Source organism: Strix uralensis, chromosome 11, assembly GCF_047716275.1.
Source record: "Strix uralensis isolate ZFMK-TIS-50842 chromosome 11, bStrUra1, whole genome shotgun sequence".
NCBI lineage: Eukaryota > Metazoa > Chordata > Aves > Strigiformes > Strigidae > Strix > Strix uralensis.
This window is the reverse complement of record NC_133982.1, coordinates 4,426,964-4,450,479: the sequence shown is the minus strand read 5'-3', so window position 1 is coordinate 4,450,479 and position 23,516 is coordinate 4,426,964. Positions and strand designations below refer to the sequence as shown.

Below are 23,516 nucleotides of genomic sequence, written 5' to 3'. Positions count from 1 at the left end.
GCTCTGCCGTGACATCTGCTCCTCGGGGCTTTTGGGACCGAGAGGTTTTCCTGCGGGGAGAGCCAGGGCTGAGGCTGTGGGGTATCGGGGGGAGCAGAGCCCCGGCATGCTCGGTGCACGCCTCAGCCCCACAGCCGCTGGGCAGGCAGCCGCGCACGGCCGCGATGCCATCTGCCAGGGCTTCTCCTGCCTGCGGGTCCCAGGGCTGAAGTAGCTTCTCTGATGGCTCATAAGGATTGAGGTGAGGCTGCCAGCTTTCCCGAAGTACCTCCTGCATCTCCGTGCCATCCCCGGGCGCTGCGTGGCCGGGACTCCTCATCCCTCTGGGGATGCTGTCGGCGAGAGGGTGCAGGGGAGGCAGGCAGGCAGGCAGGGAGGCAGGCAGGCAGGCAGGGAGGCAGGCAGGCCGGCTGCCCGCACTCTGCTGACATTCCCAGTTAGCAGTTGGCGTCCTTGAGCGGAGCAAACACCGAGAGAAGGGACCAGGTTCTCTTTAAGGGGGCAGGACTCCGGCAGCATCATGAAGGCAAGAGTGAGCTGCTCCCTCTGCCTTCCACCTTCCCTTCCCTTCCCTGCCTGCTGCTTCCCTGCCTGCATGCTCCCGGCCGGGGACCAGGGCTCCCTGCCCACCCCTCCGCCTTCCCTGGCTCTCGGTGCTGGGCAGGGATGAAGGCAGAAGCTGGGCGCTGGGATGGGAGGCTGAGCGAGGAGGGGAGGAGGAGGAGGAGGAGGAGGGGAGGAAGGGGAGGGAGAGGGGGAGGATCTGCTAATTACACAGAACAGCTCTGGGGGCTGCTGAAGTCCAGAATGAAGCAAAGAGCAGCAGAAGCGAGTGCTGCAGCGGGAGCGAAGGAGCCCAAGCACCCCCAAGAGCCGGAGCCGGCCGTTGTCCCCACCGGCAGCAACCGGGGGCACCCAGGGGATCCTGCAGCCCCGTCCCCACCGGGGGACAGCCTCTGGCACAGCCACCGAGCCTGCTGCCGGCTCCTCTCCAGCCAGCCCTGGGCGAAGAGAGGGGAAGGGGCTGGTGGTCCCAGGGACACAGGGTTAAACTCAGTCCTCCTGCGGGCTGAGCTGGAGGGCAGCGGAGTCAGCCCTGCCATGGTCCTGGGGGGCTAGGAGCCTGAGCGGATCCACCGGCAAGGGGTGAAGGATGGCTGCTGAAGGAGAGAGAGCCAAGCCCGTCACCCAGTCCAGGATGGAGAACTTCCGAAAGGTGAGGACGTCGGAGGAGGAGAGCCCACTGCCCTTCCCCGACCTGCCCCCAGACGTGGTGGAGATGAAGGTGAAGGAGGGCAGCAAGATCAGGAACCTGATGAACTTTGCCATGGCCCAGATGGAGCTGAAGGGCAGTCGGCAGATCGTCTTCAGCGGTTGTGGCAGGGCAGTCACCAAGACCATCACCTGCGTGGAGATCATGAAGCGGAAGCTGGGAGGTCTTCACCAGGTCACCAAGGTACGCTACAAAACCTTGCTGGAGGTCTGGGAGAACCAGGACCCGCTGCCCGGTGGCCCAGCGCAGAACCTGACCGTCCACAAGAACGTCCCCTCCATCTGCATCCTGCTCTCCCGAGACCCCCTGGATCCCAACCAGACGGGCTACCAGCCCCCGGAGCCCCGGCACGGGCCGGGGACGCAGCTCTGCGATGCAGAAGACACGTCGGGCTCCTCCGCCAAGGGGCTGAAGCGCCCCCTGCCACCTCCCCACGAGGAGCTGCTGACCAAGAAGTTCCAGGTACAGGTACCCGACAACCCGAGAGGCTCGGGGACCACCGACCGCCAGCCGGACCACCACCACTGACCCCACCGCCTCCCGCCCTGGCCAGCCGTGCGCCGGGTATATAGGCAGGAATATGCCCTCTACATAGGCAGGAGATTGTACGCTGGAGAAGCTCTGGGGGTATTTTAGTTGCTTTGCTGTGGATAAAGGCAGTGCGTCATGCTTGCTCCGGGGTCAGCGGTGTGCTGCAGGGTCCCCCCAACACATCCCCGCTTGCTGCCACTGCACCAGCTGATCCCCATGCCTGAGGACTTGCTGCTGGGGGGGGACACACCTTGTCGCCAGATTTGGGGTGAGGCTTAAAGGGTTAAACCTGCCAGCTCTTGGTTATGGATTGAAGCAGGGGAGGATGTGTTGGGGGGAGCTGCTGACCCCGCATTCGGCCACCCAGGGGCAATGCCACCACCAGCCCCGTTTCTGCAGCGACTCCCACGGAGGCAGAGCACCCGTCACCTTTCACCGAGGGGTGCCCGGACCGGGGAATTCGGCTGCACATCATCGCTCCCCATTGCGATGTCTCAACCATCAGGAGACGGTTTTGCCCCAAGCCCATTGGAGTAATGCCTTCATTATCAAAACCGCTGCAATTACACCCGGCGAGGAACCGTCAGGTTTATTAATGCCAGGCTCAGCACCCCGCAGCGCCGCGATTCATCCCGAATAAAACACAAAAACAAGCAGACGGGTCGCTCCCTCCCCGTGCCCATGGAGCTGAGCGCTGCACTGCTTACCTGTGGGACAGCAGAGGAAAATAAAGCAATCCTTCTCCTTCTTCTTCTTCCCTCATCAGATATTCAGGTCTTTGCTCTCCTGGAGGTGTTTGTAGGGTCTGGAGCTGGGGTGAAGCCCCGATGTCGGGAGCTGGTGGCGGTGGGAGCATTAGGTGGGCTGTTGTGGTGGCTGGATGTGGTGCCTGATGCGGGATGGGGAGGTTTTGGGGTCATGGGCTTGGCTGCAGAGCCCTCACCGCGGGCTGCCTCCCTGCGGAAGCCCTTTGGAGCTTCTTCCAGGCGGGAAAGGGAAATGGATGGAAAATAAAAGCTCTTTAGAAACAGTTGAAATATGTCTATGGGAAAATGGGGGGATCATGATGGCTGCTGACCACGGCACCAATCAGCACAGCAAGGGCTGTGGCCAACCCAGGATGAGGGGATCCCAGCCAAAACCCATCCCTCGGTGGGACCGGGGCCGCCTGCGTGCCCTGGCAGCAGCCCGGACCCACCGGCACGGCAGAGCCTGGCAAAGCCCCCTGCCAGCCCCCCTGGCTGGCACACGGGGACCAAGGCAATGCGGGGAGGGCAGGGGATGGGTTATGGGAGGCCAAGCAAGCCCCAATCCACCCGGTTCCCCTTGACCCAGCTCAGGCAGCCCCCGGGTACACCACGGGATGAATTAAATCGGTATTAACGAGCATACCCTTCCCAAAAGCCAGCGGGGAGGGATGCTCCAGCTGCAGCCAGCCGCCTTATCTCCCCGCCTCGCTCCTGCTCTCCGGGGACGGCAAGCAGCCCCTCTTTTGTCAAGGGCTTGCTTGGCAAGCGCTTTGCTTGGCTGGGAGTGGGAATGAAAAGAGAACCAGGGGAGCGAGGAGGAGGAGGAGGAAGCAGGGGTCTGTTTTGTTTAGCAATGACCTTGTTATCTCCCTCAGCAGGCAGCTGCTCCTCCGGGCCAGAGGCTCGTGCTTATCTGCCCTGCCACAGATTGATTCACTTCGCTTATCTGCCACCGTATAGTTGAACAGTCATTTCCAACTGTTGTATTTTTATGATTATTTTTTGTGGGTTTGGGGCTGGGAAAGCTTTGGGTTCCATCCCAGCGATCGCTCTTCCCAGACTCCTCTCTCTGGTTCAGGTTCAACCTTCCGCCCCACACGCGAGCCAGAGCACCAGGTATGGGCTCCTACTCCAAATGTACTTAAAAATCATGCTAATAAATAAAACCCTCCATAAACACTAAAGACTGTCACAGCTATGCCGAGAACTAACAGCCCTTCACTTCCCCAACCATGCCCCACTGCTGCTGTCTCACATTGCTCCCAGCAAGCAGAGAGAAAAAAAAAAAAAATCATTCATTTCTCATTATTTTGTTAATGTGCAAAATTCTTTTTAATTGATTTTATATGCAGGCAATTTCCAATCTTGGAGGCAATAAGAGCCTGGGGATTTTGCAGTTCTCACTTTGCTGGCTGTGGACCAAGGATTTCCTGCATGAAAAAAATGATTAAAAGAAAAAAAAACCCAAAATATGAAGCATTTTAAATAGCACGATGACATCTGGCTCCACAGAGTCCTAAAGGAACACCGCGAGCAAAATTATCACGATGATCTTGTGCTGCACTGCCAAGGCACAACCCCAGGCACCAGCAAAGAGGAATTTTTGGGGTGATTTTGGGAGCCCAGTGGCACCCTGTGAGACCCACCAAGAGCTGGGGCTGTGGGGCGATGGGGGCTGAGGGCAGCGCCCTGCCCGCAGGGTCTGTGAGGTTTGGGGTGAGGGAGGCTGCCAGGTCTGGCAGCGGGGCAGAGCCCCAGAGAGCCTTGGAGAGCTGCTGGGTACTGCAGCCAGAGCCAGGCTGGGCCCCACTGTCCCCTCTCCCAAGTCAAGCGATTCTCCCTTGCCAGAGCTGGCAGCACGCAGCCGCACGAGCCGGGCCCGGGAAGGGCCCCCTCGCTTCCCTGTGGCCCCCCCTGCGCTGTGCGGGAGCGAGACGGGCAACAGGACAGACACCGGCCCCCAAGGCTCACCGAGGGCGCCCGCTCGCCCGGCGGCAGCGACTAACAGCGGGATCCCACCGCGCCGTCCCCGCCACAAAATGGCGGCCAGCCCCGCCCCGCGGGCGACGCGCTAAGCCCCGCCCCCTGCGGCCTTCCCGCCCTTACGCGGCGGTGCGGTGTGTCCCCGCGGCGCCGCCGTAGCTGCCGCCCCTTCCCCCCTCCCTTACCCGCCCCGCCGCGCGCCGTCCGGTGCCAGGAGCGAGCGGCGCGCGCCCCCGCTGCCCGGTGCCGCCTCCCCGCCGCCATGCTGGCTGCCGCCGCGCTCCTCCGCCGCTGCGCCGTCTCTGGCCTTCGTGCCGCCGTCCGCCGGCCCGCCGGCCCCGCAGGTGAGCGGCCGCCCGCGTCCTTCCCGCCCGCCGCCGCCTGCGCCGACCCCAGCCCGGTTCGGCTCGGCCCCGAGGGCCCCGGCCGGTGGGAGGCGGCGAGGCCCGGCCGGCGGCGCCGTGTCCTTGCAATGACCCGCTGGCGTCACTCGAGGGCAGGCCGCGCCTGCGGCCTAGTGCGCGCCGCCTCCGCCGAGCCCTGCCGCTGCCCCGCTCCCGCCGCCCCCGCTGGCCCCCACGCCGTTGTTACCGGCCCCGCCGCCTCCTGGGAGGCGCCGAGCCCCGTCCCGGACGCTGTAGCGGGGGCGGCGGCGCTTTCCCTGGGCCTCCCGCGAAGGTGACATTGAGGGAGGTCGGCGGTGACCTCTGCCGCCGGGCAGCTCATCCCCGGCCCCGGGGGCACCGAGCCTCCCCCCCCGGCCCCGGGAGTGGGCCAGCCCTGCTCCACTGGCGGCCTCCTGTCGCTTTCCTTATTAACACCCCAATTAACAGGAGGAAAAGCAGCCACAGACGGTGCGGCGTGAATGCTGGCCGGGGAACCAGAGCTCCAATACCGAGACTGCAGCGAAGGCAGTGCCTGTGTATCTCAATTAATAGCTAATTAACAGACGGTGACCGTGTTTAACGCGCTCGGAGGCCTGTGTGCGCCTCTCCTATAGCACGTGTGCATTAAACAGTTGCCCTAGGGAGTGTACTGCAGCATTTAAAAAAAAAAATGCAGAGTAATAAGTGCTGGTCGTTCTGTTTGCACGCTGGGATTTCTTGGATGCTTCTTAAACTTTTTTATTAAAAAAATCCATTAAGATTCTTTGCTCGCAGTGCCTTTGTACCCTGCTGAACCCTGGCTGCTCGTGGCCGTCACTTCTCCACGCCTTTGCTAACGAGCAGGCTCCATGTTCTGCTTTTCCAAGGTCTTGTATTACAAACGCCCCGCTTAGCCCTTCTGACCCGATTCTGCTTGGCCGGTGGCCTCGGGGGGTTGTGTTTCGACAGATGTAATGCTTTGTGTTCATCTCGTGTGCCTGTGGGTTTAGGTTTATGTTATATAATGCTGCAAAATGTTCTGTATGTAGTGCACATGCACCCCTGAGCTTCTTGTTGCCAGTCTTGCCTTTTTCAGTAAATTAATGCTTCTCTTGATGTGTGTTTCTCTTCCGTGCTCGTTAACAGGGAAAGCTGACAAATTCTGGCACTTCAACGTGTTTAATATTAGATGATTTTAGGCCTTTCAGACTCTCTTGGGTTCTCTTGAAAATGCGTCTCTGCAAACATATTTGCCCTTTGCTTCTTCCTTGAGTTGGGAATCTCCACGCGGATGGGTCGGTGTGGTTGGACTGTCACGCACGTCGCGTGACGGTGACCTTGATGGACCCCACTGAAAAGTGAGGCACCCGGCTGGCTCCTGCGGTGCTTCTGCTTGGCTGGAGCAGTTCAGAGTCTGGTCTCCAATATATGGACATAAGCGTTAGTATGGAAAACCAAGGGTGATAAAGAAACGTAGCAGCAATTAAAAACCGCATCCACAGTTCAAATTCTTGTGGTCTTTTTTAGTTTTCTTCAGGATCCTTTTAGTCTAACCAAGTTGTTCCTTTGTTTAAAGGAATGGTTTTGTTCAGGGCTCAGTGGGAAGAGACTTCAGTTTTTCGACTTAAAGATGGCATTCGAGAACTTCAGTCTAGGCTTTTCTCAAACTGAGATCTGCTGTTTCTCTGTAGGATTTCCGTTGTGTTTAGGGGAAAAAAGTGTTCTCCCTGAAATGGCCAGCATCTGAGGGCTTTTCAGCACTGTCCTCTCACGCCCTGCCTGCATGCAGGAGCATTTACAGAGGAGTGCTCTTGCTTTGAGCTCAGCTGTGCATGTGATTTATTGGAGAAAGCAGGGTCAAAGGTCTGTTTTGGAGCTGGGGGAGGATGGGGAGTGTCCTTACAGAACGGCAAAAGAGCGTTATAATTCTGACTTGGTCTGTCATTTACTTTTCCCTTACCTATTACATAGATAAATGAAAATATTTTCACGGTTTGAGAAGCAGTACATACACCAGAATTGCAGCTGAAATGTCAGTCCGTGTTAACTTTTGTTAAAAGTCTGGATTGCATTCAGATGGAGCTGTCACTTAATGAGAACTTGAACTTGTTGTGGTTTGTTCCGGTATATTTTATGTAGAATTAGGATGCAGCTTTGCAGTATGTTGTTCACTGTGATCTTCAAAGCAGAAAAGTGCATCTGGAAGGATGCCAAAAATACACAACCCAGTTCGGGAGTTTCTTCTTTTAAATAAAACTTTTTAATTGGTCAGCATGAGTGCTTTGTGCTGGGTTAAGAAAGAAAAAGTGACTAGCTATATCTGACTTCCTCTGAAGTGGAGCTTCAAACTGGCAAGGTCATATCTGGTGTATGACCTCTCCGCAAATATTAGTGGAGTGCAATTACCAGTGGGGAGGGAAGCAGTCTCTAGGCAGGGCCATGTTCTGCTGGTAAGGCAGAGTGCTCGGGCTGTGTGGGGAGGACCCAGTACAGCTCTGATGTGGGTGGAGCTGGCTGTACCCTAGGTTTTAGTGCCTTTTAGAAAACTGTTCCAACTTTTCTGGCTTAAAAAAAAAAAAAAGACCTGCAAAAAAAAAAGGCAATTTGTGATAAAGAGTACTGTTGAGGGAAGAAATGAGTTCACAATTGTATCAGCCTTATTTGTCCATGGGACTACAATCCACTTCTGTGCTTTATTAATTATCAAATATTAGTGCAATTACAACCTTGAGATCCAGGAGTTTTATCTTGGATAGACACAGAGACAGCAGTGATTTCATTTTGCAGAGATTCCTAAAACCACTTCAAAACAAGCCTTCATCTGCTCTGAACTCATGGTGGAATCAAAGACCTGCAGCTTGTTGCTATTGAGTCACCCATCACAGTCCGTTGGTTGGGAAATCTGCTTTTCCTGGATTACAAAATCGGTTCAGGAGTAGGAAGATACTCCAGAATAAACCAGTATATTCATCTTAAGTGGATAGTGGTATAACTAATAGGGTATAGGGTTTTACTTCTGGCAGGAATGCCACTGGAAAAACTGATTCATGGGGCTAAACTCACAGCACAGACAAGTCCTGTAGTTTTGAGAAGGGTTGCGTCTGGGGAACAGAATGATCATGCTACTTGGTTGCAAGGACATCTGTTGATGAAGTACATGTATGTTATGTTTCTCTGGCTGGCTTGTCTCTGGGAAGAGGGAAAATTCCTGTATCTTACAGAAACCGGGATCCCAGAAAGCTTCTCTTAAGGACTGATTATACAGAATTGTTTTTCTCTTTCATTAAATCCTGCTCTGACCAAAGGGTCTGGGAACACTTTGGAAGTCTGGTGTAGAACGGAAAATACACATTTTGCCACAAAACAAGCAACCGATATTTAGTGAGCTATATTAATCCAGTGCTTATCCAGGCTGAGGACTGATCTGGACTGACCGTAGTGTGTGAAATATGTATTTTTTGGCTTTTGGTCTCTTGGTCAGGGCTAAAATACAGTTGTACAGTTATTTTGTTTGTTCAAAGTCTCTTCCTTTCTTTTTGCATTCAGCCGTACTGCATGCCCGCTGCTACTCTCATGGGTCACAAGAATCAGATGAAGAATTTGATGCTCGCTGGGTGACATATTTCAACAAGCCAGATATTGATGCCTGGGAGCTCAGGAAAGGTACGTTGAGTGAAAAGGGAAGAGTAACATGGAGTAATTATAGCTGCTTTGTAATAGCTTTGTGACCAGAAATAACTTATTTTCACTTCGCTATTGGAGAGCAGAAATAGTGAAAACTGGGAGCTGGTGTAGGAGAGCAATCCTGTAAATACCCAGTTGGGGCAAGGCACTATGTGAGTCTTATTTGCTCTGAGTTATCTGGCTGCTCCGGGCGTGCCTGTGGCTGGCGTGCTGCTGTTTGCTCAGCTCTGAGCCTGTTGCAGCAGGCGATGGCACCTCAGCAACCAAACAAGTGAGTTGGAAGGAACCATGGCATGCAGAATGAGGGAGAGCAGGGGTACAAGGCGGTGGGAGTGCAGGCTCTGTAAGTTTTCATGCCCCAGAATATGCATTTTAACACCTGGGTGGAGAGAAGCGTTTGCTCTGAGGAGAGTGTATTTGAGCTCAACTGCTGCTTAGTGTATAACCACACATGTTTTTCTTTGGACTTAATGGCTTGGCCACAACTCACTGTTTGTCTGGTTGTCTCCAGTTGTTATTTGCTGTGGAGTTGCCAGCTCCTATTAAACTACCTCAATTAGGGCTCAAAAATGTGTTTGCATAACAGCCAGAGGGATCATTCCAGCATCACCCGGATGACTAGGTGTTGGGCTCTTCCTTTGGAAAGGAGAGGAAAGGAATAGACAGCAGCTAGAGTTCTAGTTTTATTACACCTGTAGGAATGAAGTCATTTGGATTTCTTAATGATTCCATAAGTGATGGGCTGTGGTACAGACACTGACTCCTTTTGGGAGCATGGATGAAACTGGCCCACTGGGATTTCATGAAATCCACTTAAAATTTTAAAATCTACAGTAATGAGCAACAGCGAGAGGGAGAAGAGCAAAAGAAAACCCTTGGCTGTGTGTGTGCGTCTCCCCAAAATCGCAATGAAAATTGTAGTCAGCTTCTAATGGCAGCTAGTGTTGCAATAATGCTTAATTCTTTCATGAGGTGGAGCGAAATAATGCTCATCAGGTTCCTTTTGATAGCATGATGAGCTGATACCAAGTTCCTCTTGGTGTTTCCTTGTATCCACAGGCATAAACACGCTTGTGGGTTATGACCTGGTTCCGGAACCAAAAATCATCGATGCAGCTCTGAGGGCATGCAGACGGTTAAATGACTTTGCCAGTGCTGTCCGCATCTTAGAGGTTGTAAAGGTGAGTGGAACGGCAGCCTCGGGTGTAACTGCTGTGTTCGCACTGCTGAGAGCCCAGCAGGAGAAGAGTTTTTCTTGGCTTACTGTTAGTGGTGCAAAGGGAAACCACAATTTCCTGCTGCCAGAATCAATAGCTTCATTATGAGCGCATGCTCGGGGGCTGGAAATAAGTGTTTTGAGGTGAGAGTACTGAACAGCACAGCTTCAAGCATAACAGCCGTATGTTCACATTTTCCTTTCCTGATGCTGACTTAGGTGGGAATGTCTTTAGGGATTTTTCTGCCCTTTTTTTTAAAATAAGCATTACTAGAAATATCTCCAGTGAAGGCAGCTTACTGGCTTCTTAAAGGACTGAATACTGAGCTGGCTGGGAGTAGTAACTCAGGAAGCTGCATAGCCTTGAAAAACAACATAAACCAGCACCTTGAAACCTGAGTCCAGCCTTCACTTAATGGGGAGTTAAGTGGGTGGGGATGGAGGCAGGAGTTCTGTTTCAGTCGCACAAGCCAGCAGCTCTGCCCTTACAACTGTTTTTTGCCACAAGTGAGGACTGGTGTGGAGGTCTTTGCTGCTAGCTGTCAGATACGCTTGCTTCACACTTTACTCCGCAATCAGTTGCTTCTCAGTCTGCCATTTCTGCTTTCTGCATTCTTCTGTAGAACTGAAACTTTCAGGGGTTTTAGAGACTAAGACCAATGGAAGCATCTTTGTATGTTTTCCTTATCTCTTCCCACCCCACCTGCCCCCCATCCTTTTGTCCCCATCACCTAGGGGACGACTCAGTTTATCAGAACCTGGGGACAAGTATATGCTCGTCCTGAAGCTCCACCTAAATATTACTCGAGGGGTGATGTTTTTCCCCTGATTTCCAAACAAGTTAAATTTTCTCCAAAGTCTGCCCAAAAGCTGATTTTACTTTTCCCATTTTACTGATTGGATATCATTTTTGTCACATTTCCTACGGTCTAAGCGGTCTTTGGGCTGGTTTGCAAAGCATCCCTCATTGAAGGAGCGTGGCTTGGCCTTTAGTTTTGTGTGGTGACACACACACGTCACGGGTCACATCAGCCTGATGTTAAGTGAGGGAAAGGTGTCAAGTGTTAAGAATAATCTGCAGATCCCCCAGAGGGGAGTTCAGCATTATTCTGGGGTGCTTTGCAGCCACAGTGAATTGGTAGGAGAACTTTCCAGTATTGCTGTACACAAGCCTTGTTTACTTGGTGCCCAGTTAAAGCTGGGCTGTGCTCTCCTGTCCTGCAGTAGGTGGATCAGACCACGGACCCTTTTGTCTTGATTGCAGACCTGAGCGCTGTACAGTGGACCTTGACAAATGCTTGCTGTCAAAATAACATCATTCCTTTTCATTTAGGACAAGGCAGGACCTCACAAGGAAATCTATCCTTACGTTATCCAGGAACTTAGACCAACTTTGAGTGAACTGGGAATCTCCACTCCAGAGGAACTGGGCCTGGACAAAGCATAAACCTTATCGGTAAGGGATGCCGTTGCTTCTGAGACTCCTGGCATGGGACTCCTGTACCCAAAACTCTCCTGGCAAAGACAGAGTCCTCTTCCTTGCCTTCATGGGTCTGAAATGCTGTGAAGTTCAAGCTTGTCATGTGATTCTCCAGATATCTCTATAACTACAGGTCTCCTTGAAAAGGTACTAACCCTTTTCAGATAAGGCTTAGGACAAGAACAGTGTGGTTGCTTGAGAAGGGATAGGGTGGTTGGCAACCATACCCAACCTCCCAGAAGTTTCTACATAGCAGTTGCCACGACAACGGGTATTGCAGCACTTTGTTGGCAGCACGTTGACCTTTGCTCCTCATCAGCTTGTCCCTCAGAAGCACTTTTAGAAAATGGCAGGATCATTTCCACTGGAAATGCACAAACTTTCACTCTATTGTCACAGTCTGGCCAGTTTAGAAAACTGGGACACTAATTACTAGGTTGTGCTAGAAAATGGGCCCCACTGATGGTAGTCACCCAACAACACTGAAGTTTCTTCATGTTACGCTCAAAATAGCATCTTTTTTCTGTAATTAAACACTACTTTGGAGGGCTCCTCTCTTACAGAATGAACAGATCAGCTGTAGCATAGCCAGAGCTTAACTGATCTGTGCGCAGAATATCCTTCAGCCTCAGTAGATAATTTCAGGGACAGTGCATGTAGTATTTCGTCCTGATTGTAGCGGCCTCAAGTCTCGGAAAGCCACTTGTTTTGCTGGCTTTTTAGAGCTGAACTTCTGAGTACTTTCTAAACTTGAAACCAGCTATAACAATGACATTTAGATCTTCATCATAAATACCAGCTTCTTGCATGAGCTGCAACACATGAAGGTGTTGTTACTAAACAGCAGCTTCTCTGATTAATGAGGATCTGTCATTAAGTGTAGGCAAGACCTAATGTGCTCTAATCCCAGACTAAAATTAAGCCCTAAATAAAAATCCTTGTGGAAGTAAAGTTATGTAAAGACAGTCTGTTAACTCAGTTTCTTCAGGAGATGGCCACTGTCATATTCTTTTTTTGATATTGTGCTTAGAATAGAGGTATCAGGTGTCAGACTGCAAATAGTACTTAATTCTGGATCTTTAAGTCCCTGCCCTCCTCCTTGCCCTGGGACACGATGTCTTGGTGCAAGGGGGGTACTGAGACAGCTGTGCTGGCAATGCAGTAACTGCATTTGGGGGCTGAGTATGATTAAACTGGGCTTTGAGTGTAAATAAAAATAAATAAAAAAATAAAAAAGAGGGAGACCTCATCGCCCTCTACAGCTCCCTGAAAAGAGGGTGCAGAGAGCTGGGGATGAGACTCTTGAGTCAAGGAACCAGCGCCAGGACAAGAGGGAATGGCCTCAAGCTGCGCCAGGGCAGGGTCAGACTGGCTCTTAGGAAGGATTTCTTTGCAGAAGGGGTTGTTGGGCGTTGGAATGGGCTGCCCAGGGCAGGGGGGGAGTCCCCATCCCTGGAGGGGTTGAAGAGTCGGGTTGACCCAGCGCTGAGGGATCTGGTGGAGTTGGGAACGGTCAGGGTGAGGTTCATGGTTGGACTGGAGGAGCTTCAAGGTCTTTTCCAACCGAGGTGATTCTGTGAAATAACTCATTTGAGGCACCATGGAAACTCTGTGGAGATACTGAGCTGCTCCTTTAATGGCTTTTCTGTTCTTTTCTGTTCCAGGTGCATTACTCGAGCATTTTACTGATGCTACCTGATTGTACACAGTCGCCTGAAGACACAAATGTTAAAATATTACCTTATTTGAAAGAACTTCTTCCTTTATTGAGTCACAATATATGTGATGTGAAGTTGGACCTAATAAAGGAAAAACTGGTTTGACTGATGTGGTAGCGGTGGCTTGTGTGGTTATTTCTTTTTGTTTTTACGGGGAAAGAAGGACACAAACTATAAATATATAACTGTAAAAAAGAGTACGTGCAAGAGCTTATAAATCATTATTTGCCCAGCAAAGCGTGCGTCCGTGGCTTCTAGCTCCACCTTCGGGAAGGGAAAGGTAAGGAAGGATGTGTCTGGAGGGCATGGTGACCCTCCTGTACTCACAGCTTTGGGGAGGAGGAGGAGGGCTTGCAGAGCTCTCCCTGCCCTTGGCGGAGTCGGTTCACCGTGACGAAGTCGGGGCCTAACGAAGCGTCAGAGGTGGGTGGGAGGCTCCTGTCCGCTGGGCCGCGCTCCCGCTGCCCTGCCTGCGCACCTGCCAGGAGAGATGTTGCTCTCAAGAGCCTGTTTCCCACCACGGCTCCGGCAAAAAAAAAAAAGAGGGGAAGAGGGAAATTCTTCAGGAAAACAGGAAGCAGTTCCCTGGTGCGGAGGGGGCTCGCGGCAAGGCCAGTGTGGGGCAGGACGTCCCGCCGGCCCCTGCCGCTGCCCGCCGGCCGCACTACGCATGCGCGGCGGGGGCGCGCGCCACCTCCCCGCCTCCTATTGGCTGGATCCCGCCGCCGCGCGCTGCCATTGGCGGGAGAGGCGAGGGGGCGGGGCGACGGGCGGCCATGGCGACGGGCGGCGGCGGAGCCGGTCCCGGAGCCGGTCCCGGAGCCGGTCCCGCTGGGAGCAGGCCCGGCGGGCGGCGGGCACCGGGGGTACGTGCGGGGCCGGGGGCACTGTGGAGTGTGTGCGTGGGGATATAGGGCTGGGGTGTGTGCGTGGGGGTGGTATAGGGCTGGGGTCTGTGTGGGGGCAGTATGGGGTGTGTGCATGGGGGGGTATAGGGCTGGGGTCTGTGTGGGGGCAGTATGGGGAGTGTGCATGGGGGGGTATAGGGCTGGGGTCTGTGTGGGGGCAGTATGGGGAGTGTGCATGGGGGCGGTATAGGGCTGGGGTCTGTGTGGGGGCAGTATGGGGTGTGTGCATGGGGGCGGTATAGGGCTGGGGTCTGTGTGGGGGCAGTATGGGGGGTATAGGGCTGGGGTCTGTGTGGGGGCAGTATGGGGTGTGTGCATGGGGGGGTATAGGGCTGGGGTCTGTGTGGGGGCAGTATGGGGAGTGTGCATGGGGGGGTATAGGGCTGGGGTCTGTGTGGGGGCAGTATGGGGAGTGTGCATGGGGGCGGTATAGGGCTGGGGTCTGTGTGGGGGCAGTATGGGGTGTGTGCATGGGGGCGGTATAGGGCTGGGGTCTGTGTGGGGGCAGTATGGGGGGTATAGGGCTGGGGTCTGTGTGGGGGCAGTATGGGGTGTGTGCATGGGGGGTATAGGGCTGGGGTCTGTGTGGGGGCAGTATGGGGAGTGTGCATGGGGGGGTATAGGGCTGGGGTCTGTGTGGGGGCAGTATGGGGTGTGTGCATGGGGGGGTATAGGGCTGGGGTCTGTGTGGGGGCAGTATGGGGTGTGTGCATGGGGGCGGTATAGGGCTGGGGTCTGTGTGGGGGCAGTATGGGGGGGTATAGGGCTGGGGTCTGTGTGGGGGCAGTATGGGGTGTGTGCATGGGGGGGTATAGGGCTGGGGTCTGTGTGGGGCAGTATGGGGTGTGTGCATGGGGGTGGTATAGGACTGAGGTCTATGTGGGGGCAGTATGGGGTGTGTGCATGGGGTGGTATAGGGCTGGGTGTGTGTGGGGGCAGTATGGGGTGTGTGCATGGGGGTGGTGTAGGGCTGAGGTCTGTGTGGGGGCAGTATGGGGTGTGTGCATGGGGGGGTATAGGGCTGGGGTCTGTGTGGGGGCAGTATGGGGAGTGTGCATGGGGGCGGTATAGGGCTGGGGTCTGTGTGGGGGCAGTATGGGGTGTGTGCATGGGGGCGGTATAGGGCTGGGGTCTGTGTGGGGGCAGTATGGGGGGGTATAGGGCTGGGTGTGTGTGGGGGCAGTATGGGGTGTGTGCATGGAGGGGTATAGGGCTGGGGTCTGTGTGGGGCAGTATGGGGTGTGTGCATGGGGGTGGTATAGGACTGAGGTCTATGTGGGGGCAGTATGGGGTGTGTGCATGGGGGTGGTGTAGGGCTGAGGTCTGTGTGGGGCCTGGCTGGAGCGTACGCAGAGGAGCAGTATAGGGGTAGAGGGTGTGCATTTGGCTGTAAGGGGGCTATACGTGTGGTGGCACAGGGTAGGGCAGGGGCGGTGTAAAGCAGAGCGTGTGCAGGGGCTGCACAGGGAGGGGTATAGCACATACAGGGGATACAAGGGAGCAGCGGGCAGAAGTTTGCTGCCTGCCCGGTTAACCCCACTGACCCAGGCGGCCCCAACTCCCTGTGCACAGAGTTATTCCCGTGTGTAAGGCTCTGCCTTGCTAATTCTGGTTTAAGACACTGATGCTAATCCTGCTTGTGCTCTCCGATCACCACCCCAGGTCTTCTGCATTGTTTCTTCATTAACTGCTTTCTATAATTCCCTGTCCTTCCTGCACTGACTCTGTCTCCCATTTTCTGAATTTTCCTCTCTTTTCTTCATTAATTATTGTATTTATAGAACTTTTTTCCTGCCCGTTGTCACTGAGTAGTGCTGGCTCTCCTTGATGATAAATGCCTTACAGACAGGGCAGGCTCTTCCTTAAAGCCCTGACTCTCAGACCTGATTATATGACACTGCTTTCATTTTAATGATGTGGTTTTATTATTGTATGGGGAGAAGCTTGAAAGACTCAAACTCTGTGGAGAAGTTCAAATAAAGTATCCTTATTGTTTATTTGATGAACCTGCTAGTTAAATCTCCTCCATCACATCTTGTCCTGAGTATTACTGGCATTAAGCTTGCAAAGAAACTGCTGGTCACCACGTGCGCTTTTAATTTAGCATCGCCATTCCCAAATAATCCCTTCATCTGCTAATAGATCTGCTTATTCCTTTTCCTCTCCCTCCTCCAGCCGCACCACAGGGCTGGGGAGGAGGAGCCGTCCCATCCCAGCTCTCCCCAGCTGACGCTGAGTTCCCAAGAATGACTAGATGCTCTGAGATGACTCTGCTTTACTTCATCCCCATAGAGAGATGATACTAAATGTGCTTTGTTCCTTTTTTTTAGCTGATTTGGGCTGAAACCAATAAGCTGAACAAGGCGACGGATGCGGTGGAGAAAAGGGGACCGTACATCATGAGCAAGCCTCCCTCCATTCACGCCAAGCTCCGTAAGTGATGCTCAGTGTTGTCCCAGGGACTCTGCCGGGATTTGGGGAGACATCTGTGCCTCTCGCCCAGGGTCGGAGTGAGCGAAAGCCTTTTTGTTCCTTGGTGGGATAAAATAATAAAAAACCCACATTAAAAAAACCCCGTAAGAACCTGTGGGCGCTGCCTGTGGAAAGCACTGCAACGCCCCCATGCTCTACTTAGGACTGACCTGCAATGCTTCACCTCCCCCGCCCCCCCCAAAAAAAAAGACCCTTGGGGAGTGTTTGGGTATTTTTAGCTCTGCCCCTGTGCTTGGCTTTCAGAGAGGCAGCGCGAGCTGGCGAAGGCAGCGCTGCGAAGGCAGGGGCTGCTGGGGGCACCCACACTGCACCAGCCGAAGCCGGCGGCTAAAAGGTCTGATCTTGTTTTTCTTTTCCTCTTTTCGCATTCCTTAGGGAGACTGGGGAGCTCGGAGGATTAAAAAATGAGTTTGGGACCTTAGTCTGCTGGCTCTGTTGCGGCCAGCAAGCATCCAATATAATAAAATATAGCACTTTTCCTGCAAAACTTAGGAGTTGCTCTGTGAAGGGCCATGCTGCTGCTTCTCTTTGTTTTAGGGATGGTTTGGTGTTAAGGATTTAATTGGGTAGCCTAGAGCTCAGATGGAGTTTATTCTTAGCTGGTGGTGGCTCTGGACCATTCCTGGGTGGGAGAGGACATTCAGGACAGGGATTCCTGCCCTGGCTCCTCAGTCCACCAGCTCTGTGGCTGCATTTTCACATCAAAACCCCTGTCACCAGCTCACTCCTCCGCTTTCTGGCAGGTCGGTGAAGTTTAACAAGGGCTACACAGCGCTCAGCCAGACGGTGGATGAAAACCTGGTCTCCCTCGATTCGGACAGGTGGGGACTGGGCGAATATCCCAGGATTTTGGGTGGGGGGTGTTGCAGGCTCAGAGTTGGCTTTTTTGGGGGATTGATTTTCCTTGTCACTTGTAGAACTCTTAGCAGCCAAACACTCCTGTTGTCCCAAATTTGACAAATCCCTTGGGGTTATGCTGCCGGCTCCCTTTTCCCCCCCTGAGATTCCCTTGTCTGCACCCCAAGCAAGGACACTGCTTCCTGGCTGGCTGTGACTGTTTCCTTCTTCTCTTAGTGACGGGGAGCTGGGATCCAGATGTTCCTCGGGCTACTCCTCCGCCGAGGCAAGTCCAGGGGTTTGACCCCGACAGCGCGGTCCCCGCGGGTTCCCTTGGCCCTGTTACACCTCGGGCTCTGTATAGGGGCTGGAATGAAGCATCACCCTACGGGGTGTGTATGTGTGTGTTCATCCTGCAGAGCTCTGCTTTGCAAACTGCTGCCTCTGCTGCCTGATACATTTAAGCCACCCATAAATCTCCCTTTTGCAGGCCCCAGCTGGCTGTCACAGCTTCACCCTTTGCACCTAAAGCATCGTCTACCCCCAGACCCTGCAGCGGGGCAGCTGAAGAGCTCCATATACAAGAGTGTCGTAGCCCATGGGGTGTTTTGGGGTGCATGGGGTCTGTGTCAGGGTGCTGCAGCCCAGGAAAAGCTCTTTGATCTTTTGCTTATGTCTCCTCTGCTCTGGTTGTGCTGCTCCTCCCCATGTGGAGGGAGGACATGATGCCCTTCTTGCTCGCAGCCTTACCCTTTGTAAGCCCTGAGACCTGAATTTTAACTAAAGTGGGACTAATTTTAACCAGCTCTGCCTCCTTTGCTCCCCCCAGCAGGTGAACCAGGACCTGAGCCGGCAGCTGCTGCAGGATGGGTACCACCTCGATGAGGTCCCCGATGACGAAGATCTGGATCTCATCCCCCCGAAACCTGTCGCCTCCTCTTCTTGCCCCTGTTGTTTTGGAGAAAATCTCTCCTGTGTGATCCAGTAGATGCTGCTCGCCTGGGGCTGTGCAAAAACAGGTCAAAAGCCAGCACTTTCTTTGTCCTGTGGGATGGCTGTTGGTGTCTGTGTCCCGCACTGGGACGGTGACACAAGGACGGAAGGATGCTGCGATGCTGCTCGTGGTGAGCAGCAGCAACCAACCAACCCAAAGGACTTTTCCTTACATTCAGCAATATCAGGGAGAGGTGGCATGGTGACATTTAGATGGCCTGGATGGGACCTGTCGCCTGGCTGGGGTGGGGAGGGAGGAGAGGCAGAGCCTGGGCACCTCCATGGGAGTATAGAGGGAAGGAATTGGGGAGGTGCAGCAGCAAATGCTCTTGGGTTTGCCTGACCTCCTCTTTTCCTCTGACGGGCCATGCTGAGGATTACGAACTGGCCCTGGACACAGGTTGCCTTTCCCAGCCCTCCCTAAGAGGTGGGGGTCGAACTGTTGTGGTGTGGGACTGGGCTGGGAAGCCCTGAGACCCTTTTTCTATTTATTTTCTCTTCAGTCACCCCTCCTCCCTGGCAGGCTGAGGGCAAGCCAGCGAGGCTGGGGTCAGCACAGGCTGGCAGAGAGCTGCCTCATTTACCTGTCTCATGCTGCTTGCAATTAATTGCTGCTGGGTTCCCTCCTCCCAAAGCCTGGGCTGATCTCAACCAAAGATTGCAGCTGCGATGGAGAAGATGGGAGGAACCCAACGGACCGGATTGGGGCAGGCTGCTGAGCTTTAAGTGTCTGCATTTGTTATATCCACCAGCAGCTACTGCTTGGGCTGGGAGCTCCCCGCTTTCTGCCTCTCCAGGGACCCAGTAAGTCCTGGGTTTGGAGCTAATGGCTTGTTCCAGCTGATGCTGGCACGGGGCAGCCCAGACCCCCCCGTGCCAGCTCTGCACAGTTCCTTTTGGGTGTGGATTTGGGGTGGCTGCGGAGTCTCCCTGCTGTGAGCCTTAAAAGCTGCCTTAAATCATGGTCCTGCTCTACTATATAGAGGACAATCAGCTTCTTATAAAGAAACCTTATTTAAATATTTATGTCTAGAGACCTGAACTGTTTGGTTTGGGTTGGTTTTTTTTTTTTTTTGTATTTTACTTCTTAAAGGGAGCACTCAATAAACTGGATCTCGTTACTCAGAGGGTGTTTTGGTGCTATGGCAGGGCGCTGAGCCCTGCTCCCCGCAGCAGCCCTCCTCGGGAGGGCTCCTTTCCCTGGCCCATTTTTGGAGCAATCTGGTTTCCCTTGTCACATTTTACCCCTGTGTCCTCTTTCCCTGTGGAGCTGCCATGTCGCCCAGGCTGCTGCTGGTACGGGGCGATGCAGGGAAGGTTGCAGCCGGCACCGGGGGGATGCTGGAGCTGCCCCCAGCCTCCTCTGGTCACCGAGCCCTGCAGACACCAGTGCTTCTCCCCGTCCTCCTCCTGCTCCCTACACCACGCTGCCCTGTGCCGAGGACAAAGTCACCACTTTATTCACAGCACTGGAGGCCCTCCAGCTCCGTCACCCACCCCAGGCAGCTCCCTTTTACAGCTGGGGAAGGGGTGACACGGCTCAGAGGACTGCCTGCCCTCGGCCAGGCTTGGGAAGAGCCCACCAGGCACCCAGGAGCAGCAGAAAGCCTCAGCATCACATTTGCAGGAGGGAGCAGCAGCTCCTAGAAGCCGGGCAGAGATGCTTGAGACCTGGAGTGCAGACCTCAGGCCTCCCTGCTGCTTCTCAGCGAGAAGGAAGGGGGAAAAAAATAAAAGGAGTTGCCGTGTGGTATTGACAGCACCCAGAGGGTATGATGCTACGGGGACATGGCTAACGAGCTGCAAGGGGAGATGCTCTTCCTCTGCCCGCTCTGCTCCGTGCCATGTCCAAGGAGTTGATTCGTGGAATTGCTCTTTCTATACATTGGGTGTGGGCTGGTTTGGGGGTTTAATAGATGGAGGGGAAACTTCCAAGCGAGATGACTTCGCCCAGGCCAGTTTCTATCTACTCAAATGTGGAGTGATTGGGGGGAAGCATCCCGGGTCCCGCTCAGAGGAGGCAGCAGGCTCGGAAGAGCAGCATCCCATCCGGCGAGGAGAGGTGGAGGGAGATGCTCTCGTTAGCGGAGATGAAGAGCACAGAGCCACGACGCAGAGTCATTTCGGAGGCTGCGGCTGTGGAGGTGCCCACGGCTGTCCCTTGGATCACCAGCAAGATGCTGGCAGAGTCCACGGCAGAGACGAGGTACAGCTTGATGGAGGAGGGGATCTGCAATGGAAAGGGTCACTGTGGCTTGAGTATTCCCCAGCTTTTCTTCTCTTTGGAGAGGTGGAAGGGGGTCATCCCATTCCCACCCTGCTGCAGCCTTTGCTGTGCCCTGGCCACCCTGCACCTGCAGCAGCCCAACCCCAGGGACCTCAGCTTAGCTGAGGACACCCATGCTGCACCCCTGAGATCTCCTCCTGGTCCTCCCCCTGCCCACAACTGCTGGAGAAGGTGAGTGAGCTCTGTGCAGGGGGAACAGGGGAGAGAGAGGAGCCTGCAGCACAGCCTAGGGGTGACACAAGCGTCCCCAAGGATCCCTCCATCCTCACTGGGGCACTAACTACAAGGGCGAGCAAACCTGTGCTAAGAAAACCCCAGCCAACACCGAGATGTCCTACTAAGAGCACAGCCAGGCCAGGACAAAGCTGGCGTCCCCCCGCCACGTCCCCAGAGCAGACCCGTCGCCGCTCACCTCTATCCTCATGATGGCGAAGTCTGGCACAGGCGGGTCGTAGAGGTAGATGCTGGGGTCGAGCTGGCTCTGCGCAGCCGGGAAGATCTTGGAGCTGCTGGGTGCCGGCGTGTAGTTGAGCATCTCGCACAAGGTGAGGACGTCAATGAATTTGGGGGTGAGCCCAGCGCGCACCGTGTTATCCGAGCACGCCATGCACTCCACACAGTCTGCAGGGATGAGGCAGCACTGTCAGCCCACCCCAGCCCTGCTGCGTGTCCCGGGGGTGGTGGTCCAAGCTTGTGCAGGAGACCGTGGCCACCCTGGGGGACAGTTCTTCCGGGTTCTGGGTTAGGAAAGCCCACCACAATGCTCACCTCCGTTCAGGTAGGCGTGGGGCTCGTTGGCTCCCAGGAACATGGCCTCCCCCGGTTCCAGCCTCACCAGGTTGAGGAAATAAATAGTGAAGCAGCCGATGTCCCCCGGGTACTGGGAGTGCAGCCGCAGCAGCAGGTCCCCGTTGCTTCCCGACGTGTCCTTCCCTTCCGCCGCTGCGCAGAAACCAGGCGTAACGCTGCGGAGGGAGCTGGGGGGGTGCCCCATCTCCTCCCCTAAACACAGCACCCCCCAAACTGTTCTGGGGGGGCCGCGGTGGGCAGACAGGACCCACCTTCCTGGGAGATCCTCTTCACCAGCATGTTCAGCTGGTCGACAAAGAACTTCTTCTCGCTCTTCATCAGGCGGGTGAAGCAGACGCGGAGGGCAGCCGAGACGCCGCGGGGGTCGTCGCTCCCGCTGCGCTCCAGCTGCTCCGCCGCCACCTCCCCGATCAGCGCCCGCAGCTCAGGGACGCCTGCCAGGGTGGCCAGCCCAAGTCACCCCCGGTGGCTGCCACCACGGGGGAGCCCAGCACCCCCATCCCGAGGTAACACAGCCACCGTCCCCACCCTGAACCCGCCGCAGGGAGGGAAGGTGGCACCGGGGTCTGACCTCACGCCCGCCCTCCATCGCCATCCTTACTCTGGAGGAAGGAGACGATCTCCTCCACCGGCCGAAAGCCGCACAAGCCCTCGAAGGGGGTGAGAGCGATGGCCATTTCAGGCTTGTGGTTGGCATCAGGGTAGTGCTCGGGGAACTGGGCGTGCAGCTTCGCTGCCAGCTCCTGGGGAGGGAGGCAGAGGAGCTGGGTGACCTCCCCAGGGACACAGGGTCCGGCTGGGGCTGCCCCCCCGGGGCTCTCCCTACCTTGTTGGGGTGTGCCTGGATGGAGAGGGCAGTGTTGACCGACAGCACCTTGAAGAGGAAGGGCAGATGACCCTGGAAGGCTTCCTTCACCTTCACCCCCAGGCAAGCGGGGTTGTCAGCGATCCACTGGCCCAGGGTCTTTTGGGGGATGCGGTTATCCCGGATGATGGCGTCACCCCGGGGGTGCGTGCCCATCCAGAGCTGCAGGAGACAGACAGACGGACCCCTGAGCTGGGCAGCCAACGGGGATGACTTGGGCTTTTCTCGAGGCTGCTTGGCCCCAGAGACGATCGATGCGGCCAAAGCCGCTCCCTCAGGGGCTGAGTCACGCCTGGCTTCTCCTGTCCTCCTCCCCTGGGGCAGCCCCGCAGCCCCCCAGGGCTACAGGGGACTGGGACCGGTGGGGGGTCCACATCCCTCCCTGAGACGGCTGGAGCCGGGATGGTGAGAGTTGGGACGGACGCACAGATGGGACGGACATACGGACACATGGCCAGGCACTCACCTCCGCATAGGGCTGGTTGGGCTGGATCTGGACCAGGGGGTCACTGCTGGCCAGCAACTTGGCTACTTCGCTTTCCAGCCCCACCTTCCCCCAGGCGTAGCTCTGCACGGCACAGGAGAGGGGGAACACTGCGGGAGGGAAGCCAGACTTTATGGGGGGCCAGAAATGACCCTCTGCCCCCCACAAAACCCTCCCGGGCACCCCGGTGGTGGGGCAGGCAGCTCCAAGCCCTTCGGTGCGGGGTGAGAGGGCGCCAGGGCAGGGTGGGGACCGAGAGCTTTGACAGGGAGGGGGTATTTGGGGAGAGCAATTTTAAATCATCCTATAGGGGGCTTAGGGGTCCCTGGGCTGCGGGCAGGGGTCGTGGTGCCTCTGCCCCACCGCCCTGGGAGTCCCCGGGGTGTGTGTGTGTGTGTGTGTGTCTCTAACCCCGTGGGCGTGCTCTGCCCACCCAAGGGTCCCCATCCCCACGGGAGATCCCACTCCCCTGGGGACAGCCTGCAGGCCCAAGGTGCCCCCCCGCCCCGCTGCTGCTCCCCGGGCCCCGCTCACCACGGATCTCCGCCATGGCTCGGCCGGCGCGGCAGGGCAGGGCAGGCCGGGAGCCGTAGTCCCGCGGTGGCTGCTCCGGCGGCGGCACCGCCTCCCCCGGCCCGGCTGGGCGGGGCAGCGCCCTACGCGCACCCAGGAGCGGGCGGCGCTGCCCGGCACCGCCCGCAGGAACGGCCGCGGGGTCGGGGCGGGGAAACGGGCTGCGGGCGCTATGGGGACACCCCCTGCAGAGCCTGACCCCCCCACACCCCCCCGGCCCCGCTAGACGTGCCCCCGCCGATAGGGTTAACGCTCCCTCCCATAGGC

The 23,516-nt window shown here is 55.7% G+C and overlaps 4 protein-coding genes across 6 annotated transcripts; 3 read left to right on the top strand and 1 right to left on the bottom strand.

Moving 5' to 3' along the window:
* The first annotated feature begins 762 nt into the window (after nucleotides 1-762).
* RPP25 (ribonuclease P/MRP subunit p25) lies at nucleotides 763-2,841 on the top strand. Its single transcript, XM_074880870.1, has one exon. It carries the CDS (start codon nucleotides 1,154-1,156, stop codon nucleotides 1,799-1,801), a length of 648 nt encoding a protein of 215 aa, XP_074736971.1. The 5' UTR covers nucleotides 763-1,153; the 3' UTR covers nucleotides 1,802-2,841.
* Nucleotides 2,842-4,592: 1,751 nt separating this feature from the next.
* Nucleotides 4,593-13,108, top strand: COX5A (cytochrome c oxidase subunit 5A). Its single transcript, XM_074880872.1, is given in 6 exon segments — nucleotides 4,593-4,667; nucleotides 4,670-4,880; nucleotides 8,448-8,564; nucleotides 9,645-9,766; nucleotides 11,135-11,257; nucleotides 12,946-13,108. Coding segments are annotated over 5 exon segments (639 nt in total). The 3' UTR covers nucleotides 11,249-11,257; nucleotides 12,946-13,108.
* Nucleotides 13,109-13,734: 626 nt separating this feature from the next.
* FAM219B (family with sequence similarity 219 member B) lies at nucleotides 13,735-19,355 on the top strand. 2 transcript variants are annotated; one of them, XM_074880874.1, is made up of 6 exons: nucleotides 13,735-13,865; nucleotides 16,238-16,340; nucleotides 16,644-16,734; nucleotides 17,144-17,221; nucleotides 17,475-17,523; nucleotides 18,067-19,355. In XM_074880874.1, exons 1-6 carry the CDS (start codon nucleotides 13,776-13,778, stop codon nucleotides 18,223-18,225), a joined length of 570 nt encoding a protein of 189 aa, XP_074736975.1. In that variant the 5' UTR covers nucleotides 13,735-13,775; the 3' UTR covers nucleotides 18,226-19,355. The 2 variants fall into 2 exon arrangements, with proteins under 2 accessions (XP_074736975.1, XP_074736974.1); XM_074880873.1 differs by having other exon boundaries at nucleotides 13,760-13,865; nucleotides 18,070-19,355.
* Nucleotides 19,356-19,665: 310 nt separating this feature from the next.
* On the bottom strand, nucleotides 19,666-23,465 carry MPI (mannose phosphate isomerase). 2 transcript variants are annotated; one of them, XM_074880867.1, is made up of 8 exons: nucleotides 23,214-23,465; nucleotides 22,659-22,786; nucleotides 22,154-22,354; nucleotides 21,929-22,070; nucleotides 21,579-21,761; nucleotides 21,286-21,459; nucleotides 20,930-21,138; nucleotides 19,666-20,460 (listed from the first exon to the last, which is right to left on the bottom strand). In XM_074880867.1, exons 1-8 carry the CDS (start codon nucleotides 23,224-23,226, stop codon nucleotides 20,242-20,244), a joined length of 1,269 nt encoding a protein of 422 aa, XP_074736968.1. In that variant the 5' UTR covers nucleotides 23,227-23,465; the 3' UTR covers nucleotides 19,666-20,241. The 2 variants fall into 2 exon arrangements, with proteins under 2 accessions (XP_074736968.1, XP_074736969.1); XM_074880868.1 differs by having other exon boundaries at nucleotides 23,211-23,438.
* Between the last annotated feature and the right edge of the window lie 51 nt (nucleotides 23,466-23,516).

Excerpts from the sequence above, each read along its gene's own strand:
- FAM219B (XM_074880874.1), top strand. The coding sequence starts at position 13,776 with ATGGCGACGGGCGGCGGCGGAGCCGGTCCCGGAGCCGGTCCCGGAGCC. Across the intron at positions 13,866-16,237 it reads GCGGGCGGCGGGCACCGGGG|CTGATTTGGGCTGAAACCAA; the intron begins GTACGTGCGGGG and ends CCTTTTTTTTAG. Across the intron at positions 16,735-17,143 it reads CCGAAGCCGGCGGCTAAAAG|GTCGGTGAAGTTTAACAAGG; the intron begins GTCTGATCTTGT and ends GCTTTCTGGCAG.
- RPP25 (XM_074880870.1), top strand. The coding sequence starts at position 1,154 with ATGGCTGCTGAAGGAGAGAGAGCCAAGCCCGTCACCCAGTCCAGGATG.
- MPI (XM_074880868.1), bottom strand. Across the intron at positions 22,355-22,658 it reads CCAACCAGCCCTATGCGGAG|CTCTGGATGGGCACGCACCC; the intron begins GTGAGTGCCTGG and ends TGTCTCCTGCAG. Across the intron at positions 22,071-22,153 it reads TCCAGGCACACCCCAACAAG|GAGCTGGCAGCGAAGCTGCA; the intron begins GTAGGGAGAGCC and ends CTCCCTCCCCAG.